The sequence below is a fragment of the Eurypyga helias genome, unplaced genomic scaffold, assembly GCF_000690775.1.
Source record: "Eurypyga helias isolate BGI_N326 unplaced genomic scaffold, ASM69077v1 scaffold6325, whole genome shotgun sequence".
In the NCBI taxonomy this organism is placed as follows: Eukaryota; Metazoa; Chordata; class Aves; order Eurypygiformes; family Eurypygidae; genus Eurypyga; species Eurypyga helias.
The window spans coordinates 1,403-13,317 of NW_010250718.1; the positions used below are offsets into that span (position 1 = coordinate 1,403).

The 11,915-nt window shown below is 40.4% G+C and overlaps 1 protein-coding gene across 1 annotated transcript in view; it reads left to right on the top strand.

Moving 5' to 3' along the window:
• Positions 1-430: 430 nt before the first annotated feature.
• The window catches only part of TTC38 (tetratricopeptide repeat domain 38), a gene marked incomplete at its 5' end in the record, with an annotated part of 17,904 nt that continues 6,419 nt past the window's right edge, over positions 431-11,915 (top strand). The window contains 8 exons of the mRNA XM_010151761.1: positions 431-508; positions 1,292-1,373; positions 1,728-1,899; positions 2,887-3,060; positions 4,754-4,829; positions 5,795-5,914; positions 10,075-10,134; positions 11,216-11,254. Coding sequence (XP_010150063.1) covers positions 431-508; positions 1,292-1,373; positions 1,728-1,899; positions 2,887-3,060; positions 4,754-4,829; positions 5,795-5,914; positions 10,075-10,134; positions 11,216-11,254 — 801 coding nt within the window. The remainder of the gene's footprint in view (positions 509-1,291; positions 1,374-1,727; positions 1,900-2,886; positions 3,061-4,753; positions 4,830-5,794; positions 5,915-10,074; positions 10,135-11,215; positions 11,255-11,915) is intronic.

The following is an 11,915-nucleotide window of genomic DNA, read 5'->3' on the forward strand; positions in this document are numbered from 1 at the left end:
GCCAGGCTTTTTGACCTGAAAGTTTCTTAAGGCATTGATTACAGTTATAAAAAAACAGGGGTTTATTTTACCATGTCTGTACTTCACACGAGGCGTGTCTGCAGCAGGGGGACTAGCCAAAAGTTGAGTTGTGATGGATTAAGAATGGGTCTCTAGTGAGATGCGTAACTCATCAAGATCTTCTATTCCACTTCATAATTTTTTGCTTCTTTATTCCCACTGCTAACCCTAGCTAATTGAGTCTTCAGATGTAACTACAACTGCACAAAAGGTTTGTGTGCCTGCTTGCATTGTCCTTCCACTTGTTCTTTTTTTATAAAGAAAGCATAGTTGATGAAAATAACAGAACACCATCAATTTGAAAATCGGTTGGTGTAGCCTGGAAAACGAGTGTGTAAAATGAGTGGGTTTGTATTTGTGTGTTGTGCAGGCCTGGCAGGATGCTGGACTTGTCCTGTCCACGACTAGCAATGAAGCCTGTAAACTGTTTGATGCTGTACTGACCCAGGTATGACCAGAAGCATAAGAAAATGTGATTTAAAGGGACTTGTGCATGACACAGTCTTTGCTGTAGTTGATTTTTTTATTAGCTGGGAGAGCCTCACAATCAGGAGTTCAGATATTAGCAGGCAGCAGATAGCCCTTGTAGCAGAGGGCTATGCTGGATGCTGCAGCTGTGGGGAAAACCTCAGCCAGTGTCCTTATCCTGGAGAATCAACCCATTGACCTCCCCCGAATGGGACCTACAAGGACCTGAAGGGGCTACAAGGAAGCTGAGGGGGGGACTTCTTACAAGGGCCTGTAGTGACAGGACAAGGGGTAATGGGTTTAAACTGAAAGTGGGGAGACTTAGATTGAATATCAGGAAGAAATTCTTCCCGGAGAGGGTGGTGAGACACTGGGACAGGTTTCCCAGAGAAGATATGGATGTCCCGTCCCTGGAAGTGGCCAAGGCCAGGCTGGATGAGGCTTGGAGCAACCTGGTCTAGTGGAAGGTGTCCCTGCCCATGGCAGGGGGTTGGAACTAGATGATCTTTAAGGTCCCTTCCCACCCAAACCATTCTGTGATTCTGTGACATAAACCCCATAGAAATCCCTGGTTATTAGTTCTGCTAGTGGCCAAGCTACCTTAAAGAAAACAGTTTTTCTGTTTTCCTACTATGCTAACCTTATCTGAATGCAAAGTTTGGCTGTTAGTAACTTGCCTTGCTTACTTTTGAATTTTAAATGTCTGGGTAGCCCAGTGTCATTGGGAATTCCTCAATGCTCTGTCTCCCTGTCTGTCTTGCAGTACGCGACCTGGGCCAATAATGAGGGCCTCGGAGGTATCGAGGAGTGTCTCTCAAAGTTAAAAGCAGCAGATCCAAATTTTAGTAAGTATAACCTTTAATTCTTGGCATGGAAAGTGCTGGGTAATACCTGGTGTCTTGGTGTTTAACTTACTTTGTTTAGGCAAGTGGGAAGCAGTGGTGGGTTATAGAATTCTGTAAAACTTCTTTAGAGTCTAGAGCAGGCTGGAATGGGTTTGTAGTTGTTTGTTGTTGTTTTTTTTTTAAATGGCTGTCATGAAAAGCCTATAAAAACTTGAGGCTTATGAGACTTCATGGGCCCCGCTGAGTACAAGTCAGTCTCATTTAAAACAAAACCACACCCCCCCTTTGTGTTTATGTAGAGATGAATTCCCTGCAGTGCTGTAAGCTCAAGTTCTCATGTGGTTTTTTTCATAGCAATGGGACATGTCATTGCTAATGGTTTGGAGTTGATTGGGACTGGAAGTTCAGTGCGGCTCAACAAAGAGCTGGACAGTGCAATGAGAACGATGATGATGCTTTCAAAATCACAGCCACTGACTGAGCGGGAGAAGCTTCATGTATCAGCGCTCGACATGTTTGCCAGTGGGTAAGTCCACTGCCCTCCCATTTAGAAGACTGTGAAGAATTTCAGCCACCAGAGGTGGAAGACATAGTTGGTAGTAGTGTTGCCTGACATAGGCTGACATCTAGCAAAGGATCAGGGTGATGAGATGTCAGTGGTTGTTCTTGAATTTATCTCCCCAAACTCTAAGCACCATGACTAGGTAGAGAGCAGCACCATAGGAGAAGTGCTCTCTTGCCACTGCTTCATATCATTAAGCACTCCATGTTTTGAACCTGTCATAGATCCATCAGTGGAATATGTAGTTTAAAACTAGGAAACAAAATATTTAACTACAGTAAGGTCCAATAGAATGTAATGCGGACTTGGAGCCACAGAAGCAAAGCTACAAGCAGATTTTTCTTCTCTCTGTTGTCTACCTGTATCAAAACCTATTTCCTCTGTAAAACAGGGAGATAGCACAGTGTCAGAAGTGCTGTAGAGGCTCACTGTTCCATTCAATATGATGAATTTATGTGACCTGCAGAAAATGGTACTATGATTTACTTCCGTCATTTATTTGTCAAATAAACATGAGCATGGATTTACCTCGCATACTTCTTAGCAGAGGTATGGAAGCTACAGAAGCCCTGTTACTATGGGGTTGTTTCCCGCTAGAGGAGAGGCGAGGTGTCTTTGTATGTGGGAAGTTAGATTAATTATGGTAGGTGTCTGTAAAAACTGTTCAGCCCTCCAGGAAAGTCTTTATGGTTTAAGCTTCTTTCATTTTCCTTGTGTGTTAGAGTGGCTTATTGTAAGCCAAGGACATTTCTTTAAAAAGATTACCCAGAGGTGCTCAGTGAAGATAATGCCATTATTACTTCAAAACAAGACTAATAAATTCCTTCAAGGGGGGGAAAAAGCCATTTGATGTCCAATTCTCTATTTTTCAGAGTAGCAGGAGTTTAGAACTAACAGTTGAGGCAGTTATGTGTGCCTTCTCTAGCAATCATTATAACTTTTTATTTCTAGCCAGCTTCCAAAAGCTTGTGATCTATGGGAACAGATTCTGCAGAGCCACCCAACTGACCTGTTAGCCCTCAAATTTTCCCAGGACACTTACTTCTACCTGGGATATCATATACAGATGCGAGATTCTGTTGCCCGTGTTTATCCTTTCTGGACACCTGATATTCCGCTAAGCAGGTGGGTCATGCTTAATTTTAAACATTGTTCTTTAAAAATTGTGTGCATGTACTTTGTGGTTTTTAAGTTCAGATGCATCTAAATGACAGGATCTGTTGGAAACAGACATGTAGACAAAATCAAGGGCTTAGAAGTGAATCCAACCTGACCACAGCTAGAACATCTCTCCTGTGTTCTTGTTGACATTGTTGTTAAGGGTTTTTTCTTCAGTGACCTGTAGCTCCGTTAGTAAATTTTGCTGTCACATATGGCACGTAACACACTGGAAAGAATCATGTCCTCACATTGTGGGTGATAGAGCACATCAATGGAAGGAAGAAAGAAGTTGTAACTTGGAATACCAGCATGCAGTTCTGAAATAAAACTTTGGGATATACCGTAACAGCTGGTGCAGCAAAGATTGATAGGAAGGCAAAATTTTTACGGATTTCTTTAGTTCAGTCCTGAAAGTTTCAATTTCCCAAAGTTAATTCAGGATAGTCTGAATCTATTGACAAGTGAATAGTTAATAAAAACTAACTTGGGGTAATGTTTTTAAATTATTTTTAAGGCTTCTTAAATTACTTGAAAGCTTTTAACTTTGTGTAAAAATGAACATTAAATTTTAATCAAGACATACATTTAATGCTTAGACATAGATGAATAGATGATCCAGAGGCAACTATAACTTTCTGAATATTTTATGAATATTGCCACTGCACTGTACCTCCATATCCAGCACAATCTTGTCTCCTTTTTTTTCTTACACAGTGCAGAGAATACAGACTGAATGCTAACATAATAGTGAAGCTGACCGAGGTTCCCCACCATCTCGTGGCACAGAGGGTAGTGTCATGAGTATAATTTTTCCAGCTGTTACCTCAACTCAGAAAAATCTAAAAATCTAAGGTGTTATGTGTTTCTTGAAGTATAAAATCCTGGCAAGTTCCCCTTGTCCTCAAACTTACAGGCAGGTGGAGTTACACATGACTTGATACGTTAGCAAAAAGAAGTAATCAACTTTCATTGATCTGGATCCATAAAATAAATCAGTTACAACATACCCCACATGTTTTAGTAGTACCTTTGACTCTGGCGTTCAGAACCAAAATCCCAACAGATATTTTGAGAAGCAGAAACATCTTGTGGTATTTTGCAATCTACTAGTTTGACTGCATCAGGTGTGTGCCTAAGGGCATATAACATCCCTAATTTTCCTTTACCTTGGGCCTTTATGGCTTAGTGGGGATGCTTTACAACCGGTTTTAAAGGGCCACTTCACATAAAAGTACTATTCTATAGTTTTGAGGAGAAAGTACAGAAGGCTATGCTCATGTATTGCCTTTGAGATGCTCAGATAACTTTGGTGACAGCACTGTCTTGCTTCCTGCCTTCTAATGCTGCATCTTGCAGTTGTTATGGGGATCAGCAGATTATGTGTGCTACTTTTAACTCAAGTTTATCCGAAGATGTAAATGTCAGTGCTCAAAACACTGGTGATGTGCATCTTGTTACTGTTTCCCAAGCTGGTGTCTCTGGGCCGCTCATTTCCTCTGGGAACTAGCTAGCTGTTCTGTATTCTAGAAGCTTGAAGCCTTGTTGCAACTTGCATTGTAAAGACTGTTTTGAGTTGAATATGTTCTAGTACGTTTTTCAGTCCTAGATTAAGTCTAGTTCTAAATGGATGACGTTGGTTTTTTCCCCTTTTGCTTAGCTATGTGAAGGGCTACTACTCTTTTGGACTTGTGGAAACAAACCTTTTTGATCGTGCTGAGGAGCTTGCCCATGAGGTAAACCACCTGCTACTGCTGCTAAAACGTCTTCAAATTCTTAACTGTGGTCCCTGTCTCTGAGTGGTGGTTTGTGGGAATGCCATGAGTTGACCCTCTCCATCATCCCAGTCATTAGTAGAAGTAGCAAAGAGATAAAGCTCAATATGGATATGCTGACAGAGTTTCAGCAGACACTATTGATAACTATTCCTTAGGGAGATTCCCACTTCTATGCTATACCATGACACTTTCATCTTGACTGTATTTCCTTTGCTTGCTTATGAGCATGCCTTATCAGATGGTGTCAGAGCACCCCTGTAAAATCTGTATTTTATCCCATCTGCTGTTTCCCTCATGTATAATTGGCTGTTCACTCCTATTAAAGAAGGTTGGATTGGTTTGATATAATCTGCTTTTGACAATCCATCCTGTTTGGGATGCCCCTCTCTTTTTGTCCAGATGCTTGTTCCTGGGTTATTGAACAACTAAGTGTACAATGTTCCTGGAGATCAGTGTTAGCTGGCCTGTTTCCTTTTTATGAAGACAGTAATTATACTCGATTTTCTCCTGTCCCTGGGATTATCCCTGTCTTCCAGGAGTCTCAGATACAATGCATCTCTAATGGGTGTTTTTTTCCCAAACTTCTGCTATATCCAATTGCTGAAAGTGATGACAAAGACTCTAAGTTAATATTTCACATTTACTCGGTTAATGACTTACCCTGGCAAAATGCCTAAAACCTAGTGGGGGATGTTGGAGCAAGAAATAGGAATTTGCTTAATAGTCAGAGCTGACCTTGTTCTTGAAGAAATGATCACCTGCAACGCACATTGTCATGGAATATATTGTGCCTGTGCATGCGATTCCATGTACTTAACATGCAGCAAGTAAAAAGTAGTCTCTTGTTTCTATATCAGTGATAATAAATAATGTTATTTGCAAGTTTGTAAGCTTCCTCAAGTTTTCACTTTATTCACTCACAGGCTTTGGCTATAAACCACACAGATGCATGGTCTGTTCATACTATAGCTCACGTCAACGAAATGAAGGCAGAGGTGAAGAAAGGGTTAGAATTTATGAAGGAAACAGAAACCAACTGGAAGGTAAATATTCTTGAAGCATCTCTGCAAAAGCTTCTTCTAGGTCTTCTCTATCTCCTCTAGCCAAGTTCTTGATTCCTCTGCGTACAGTTCCTTCCTATCTGCAGACCTGTTACAAGCAATGCAAGGTTTACATCCTAGAAGAAACAATCAGTTGAGATGCTGTTATGATCCATGCTACTTTTGAAGCAAGAGGCAGGAAGAAATCGCATGTTATGAGGGATACATACTGTGGGCTGCTTTAAGTCATCATTACTGCGGCTGCTGAGGTTACAAAAATGGCAAATGTGAGCAGGCCAGCATCACACAGAGGCTGTCCTCTCACACTGCCTTACTTTAGCTAGGAGCAGTGTAATAGATACCGCTTTTTAACCAGTCTGTGGTTTGCACCTGCGCGTGTAGCTTCTTTCTCCTGGTGGAGTTGATTAGGTAGTTCACGTGTCATGAAGACATGGCTGCTGAGAACAGGTGAAACATCAGATGTGAAAATTGTGATTTATTCATATTGACTTAGATATTTGTGATTTACTGTGTGGTTATAAAAGTAAAGTGACCACTGTTATTTTCACAAGCTTTTTGCTTAGACTGAGATGAGCACTGAGTGTCAGTTGAGGAATCTGGCTAAATCTCTTCCTGGGAACCTAAGATGAGGTATGAAATGACACAGTCAAACCAACTGTCTGAGAAGAGTCAAAAAATACTTTTTTTGCTTCTGGATGGGGAAGGATTTTTAAAGGTCAGCTGTAAAGAAAGGAGAAATCAGGCTTTTGTCTCTTTTCTAGTGTACTGAAATTACTTTATATATCCAACATGTCTCAGAGTATCTCTGAGTATTGAACAGGTTAATTAGTCTGTCATATCGTCCTTTGCTGTAAGAGAAGCTTAACTTTTGTGTTGGACAGCATGTGTTTTCCCAGTGTTTTAAGTATGTGATATTCAGAGCAGAAGGCTATGAGGTTTGAATTTTTTACAACCCACAAGAGTCTGTTTCGGTCATCTGAGCTGACCATTCCACCTCATCCAAAGAGCAGGGCTGGATAATGAGACCAGAAGGACTGTTTATTTTGCATTTGGTTTTTGGTTGGGTTTATTTTTAAGTTCAGCATTGAGATACCGAGCTTGGAAGTGCAGGCAGCAAACCCTTGATTGAGACTCATATCTGTCATTTCCCAGAAAGCATTTTGTCCTTTAATATGTTAGTTTTAATGAAACAGTGATGCAGGGGACTGACAGTTTGTGTGACCCCTTAAAATCCCCCAATCAGTGACTTCTGGATCAATTTTTGAAGTGCTTCTTAAAATAGTTGCATGCCTCTGTGGTTTATATCCTTTATCCAAATAAAATAAAGTGCAAAATCAGTAACTAGAATTGTATAACATACCTTTGTGCCTGACACAGTGTAGTTAAGATTTCTGACAGCTGGCATTGTGATAATGATAATGTGTATAATCACTTCTTTTGCACAATATGTTTCATATTAAACATCACTAACACAGCGTGTTTGTGTTAACTGTAAGCACAGTTAAAAAAAGCAGGTTCCTCTAAGGGATTTATTAAAAGTTGCTTGTAATTGGCCTGGTGATTGGAAGTAATTTATTTTCTTTTAATGATCAGGATCATCTGTCTGTACTGCCACAGTATTCAGGCTCCTTCTGTTGCTTTTAATTCATCTTCCTCCTTCCCCTTCCCCCTTCCAGTAGGAGGGGTGTCTACCTGAATGGTAGGATTCCAAGTAAAAACACGGACTCCAGCTTAATACATAAAGATTAATGTGCTTTACTATATATATCTATATCTCATAGTAACAACCCAAAAGAAAAGCAGAATAATGGTGCATCGATTAAGGAAAGATAAGCAGAATAACAGTGCCCCATTTCATTACATTTGTTGCTCCATGTGGGAGCATTCTAACAACAATTGTTCTTTCAGTTGGTGCTGTTTCCGATAGGCTGTTAACAAAATCCTTCCCCGTCTGCCTGAACCCGCAGTTTCTTTTCCAATAGGCAATTTTTGGATGCATTTTAATACATCCAGTGGTTCAGCTTCTTTCAGTCGACTTTCCCATTGTTCGCACGGTCCTCTGACCTTAGCCCACATGAGAGCCAGCGAACTATAGGGAAGGTCTTCCCATCCAGGAATTTCAGACAAAGCTGATTCATTACGCTTAGTTTTAAAAAGTGACGTTTTGTTCCAGTCCTGTCCGTGACGCCAAATTTGTTTTGCCAATTGACGGGGCTGACAGGAAGGACCCAGGCACCAAGTTAAAAGGATAAGCTTGTTTTACTTTAGTCTAAGCCAGCAGACAGCATAAGCAAGGTAACGCACCTGATCACTACTACATAGAGTTAGCGATAGTGATTAAGAAAGATAATCACCAATTGCACTAGTACTTTACCATCCCCCAGATCCATACATCAGCTGGGGAGCCCCGTCACAGCGAAGGATCAGAGAGCCTGTCCCGGCAGTTGGGAAGTCCTACACAGTGCGTCCACTCATAGGTGAGGCTCTGACTTCGCTGTGAGAGGGTCCTGCATTTATACAGTCTAACCAACAAGTTACGTAAAAAAAGGCACAGAAACATCTGGCAGATTGGCTTCACTTCCCTTGGGTGCATCCCGGATCTGGCCAGGATCCTGAGTGCATCCGAGGAGTTCCAGTTTGTCTAGGGTTAGAGTCCCAAAAGATATGTTCCTTATTTAAAGGTTTCAGCAGATATTCTCATAGTCGTATTTCACGCTGATACGATGCTGGTTGGGAGGTTCACTCAGCTTTGGTTTGAGGCCTGTGGTTCAGGCTTTTTATGTCAAGGGGCAAAGATTTTGTACAGGTTTTCTTTAGAATACTTTATCATGTTTGTTCCTCCACCCCACAAAAATACTGGATGCCATTTGGTTTTTATATATATTTCAGCACAAAATCAGAAAGGGTCACGTTATCTTACAGAGGGGACCTCTCTGCCAGTGCTGTTTATTATTAAATGGCCATGTTTTTTCTCCTGAGGTGATGTGGTGAGCTCCCATAGCCTGACTTTATTTTTTTAATTAATTGCCTACAAGCCCATTTGTCCTTTAGCAACTTAATCTCATTTCAGAACGCAGAATCAGTGACAGTAAAAAGGTTTTATTTTATTTAGTGAGGTAATCCCATGTTCTTGTCTGTATGGCATTTGGAATGGTAGTATGATATTAAACTTTGTAATATTTGGCTTATGCCAAGCACTTAACTACTTCAGTTGCTTAGTTTTGGTTTGTGATTAAATATTAAACAAGTAAAGATTACGAGAATGTTTATCTTAGCACTGTAAAGCTCCGACATTCACTGGGAACCTTTGTGCTTCCTGAAAGTGGGTGTTGCAGTGGTTACCATGAAAACGAAGCTGCTTTTTTCACTTACCATAATGTTAACTACAGCACTGGGAGAAAACGAGAGGAGAGGGCCAAACCTTGCTGGTATTTTCATTGTCAACAAAGGATTATGGAATTATAAAGGATTATGGAATTATGGTTCCTGTTTGTCCATCCTCAGTGCACTCACAACAACGAATGCCAGTGCTACTGTCCTGAAGTGCAGGCTAGGGAAGAGTATTTGAAGTTCTGGCGCCAGCCACTAAGGACAGTGCAAAGCTGGCACAGTTCAGCAAATACTCATCTCACCTGATGAACTGCTGAGGTGTGTGGTATCTAGTGCAGCTTCAGTAGTTCGTAGTAAAACGAATGTTTAAGAAATGACTCTTCTCTGTCTGAGGTAGGTGTCTAGATGGGTGGAATGAAGGGCCCTCCTAAGGTGGGTATTGCGCTCTATCCAGGTTACTTTAGACAAGACGCCTCAACTTTAGATGAGACAAATCTTATTCGTCTAATAGGTGTGGGTTTTTTTCCTAAGAAAAGAAAGTGCTGCAGAAGGGTGAATTCTTAGGCATCCAAGTAAAATTCTTCTCTGGAAAATGCTGTGGCAGAAACCTTAGTTTTAAGGTGTCTCCTGAATAGCTGCAAGGATAAACGTATCATACAGACGTGTCCTGGCCAGCTGATTGAAAGTTCTTGTCTCTTCTCTCTTGTGAAATGCTCAGTTTTGCTGAAGAAGGAAACAGAAATCTGACTAGATATATTTAAATGGGAAGTTATTTTGTTAATAATGTGTGCTGCTCTTTTTCTTTTTTCCAGAACAGTGATATGCTTGCTTGCCATAATTACTGGCACTGGGCTTTGTACTTTATTGAAAAGGTATGAGATATTTCATATAGGTATTTTATGGTCCAGATAAGATCATTCATCTAATGCTATTTAAAAGACAGACCTAAGATTTGTAGGGATTTTTCAGCTATTTAAAGGGAAGTTTTTTACCAAATAGCACAATGCCATTTTTAAAAGTTAGTCCTGTATTACAACGATTTTGAGAAGTTTGAATTACATTGGTCAAAGTTCCAGGATCTTTGTTAGAATGTTGAAAAAGTGCTGTGAGATTACTGCACGTTTGCTGATCGAATAACCCCACTAATTACACTTGTCACAGTTATTGCATAAAAAGATGAACCTGGATCTCTAATTTGCAGATAGAAATAAGACCAAATTCTCTTCAATACTAATTTCTGGCCCAAAAATGTGCTGTCTATGAGAACAAGGCAGTAAGTTCTAAATTTGGTCACCAATGTCATTAATTATTAATCTTACTAATTCTTATTATTGAAACCCTTTAAAAGTTATTGCAGTGCAGAACGTCGTTGGATTTAATGACGCTTAGCACTTGGGTTCAGTTCAGTAGGGAGACAAACGTGACATCATTCAGAAGGCAGTGCACTTGGGTCTGAAAACAGAGTAACTTGCTTGTGTTCAGTATTATTACCATAAAAGGAGTGTAATTATCCATAGTAGTCTAATAGCTTGTTTAGTTTGCCACCTTCTATCTATACAACTTTTTTGTAGCCCACTTAAAATTATTTGTCTTCCTACCTGTCTGCATGCACCATAGGATGCGCTAATATTTGCAGAAATCCCTGAAAGTAACATTAGAGTGAGAGGTAATACCTTGTCTTTCTCCCTTGTGTGTAACTTTTAACAGTATCTATTATTAAATGAAGCCTAAGCATACTGATTGTTTTGCCTAGTAAATCCCAGTTTATCTTAGACTCTGTTCTTTATTTTAATACTTCAAGGTTTCTTTGAATTGGTTTGTTTTGATCAAGTCATGAGGCAGTTGTGAAGCAATATTATGACATCTATTAATTGTATGTACGTCTTTGGTTACTACCAGTCGCTTTTGGTTACTGTATCTGAATGTTAATCATGCAGTCCTTTGCTTTTACAGGGTGAATACGAGGCTGCTTTGACAATTTATGACAATCATGTGAGTAGGGGTGTGTTTTTTCTTTACTGAGAACATGCTTAAGACCATGATACATGCTTTCTTCCTTCTATATGAGATTGAAACCTTCTATATGAGATTGAAATCTCTATATGAGATCGCAGACTTCCAGTACCTGAAGGGGCTACAAGGAAGTTGGGGGGGACTTTTTACAAGGGTCTGTAGTGACAGGACAAGGGGTAACGGGTTTAAATTGAAAGCAGGGAGGTTTTTAGATTGGATATCAGGAAGAAGTTCTTCCTGGAGAGGGTGGTGAAGCACTGGGACAGGTTGCCCAGAGAAGCTGTGGATGCTCCATCCCTGGAAGTGTCCAAGGCCAGGCTGGATGAGGCTTGGAGCAAGCTGGTCTAGTGGAAGGTGTCCCTGCCCATGGCAGGGGGGTTGGAACTAGGTGGTCTTTAAGGTCCCTTCCAACCCAAACCATTCTATGATTCTGTGAAACCTATCAGAGTGTGCCATACATGCATATATATGTTATTTACATCTGTTACTTAGGGAAACTGTTTCTCAACTGCTAAAATGCCCAAAAGACTCATGTGTCATATAGTTTGGGTTTCTTACACTTGTGCTTGAAAGTACTGTTGGTACTTCTTTTCCTTCTGTCCGTGTTTCTTATTCATGCTCTGGGGTTTTAAATGCTCCT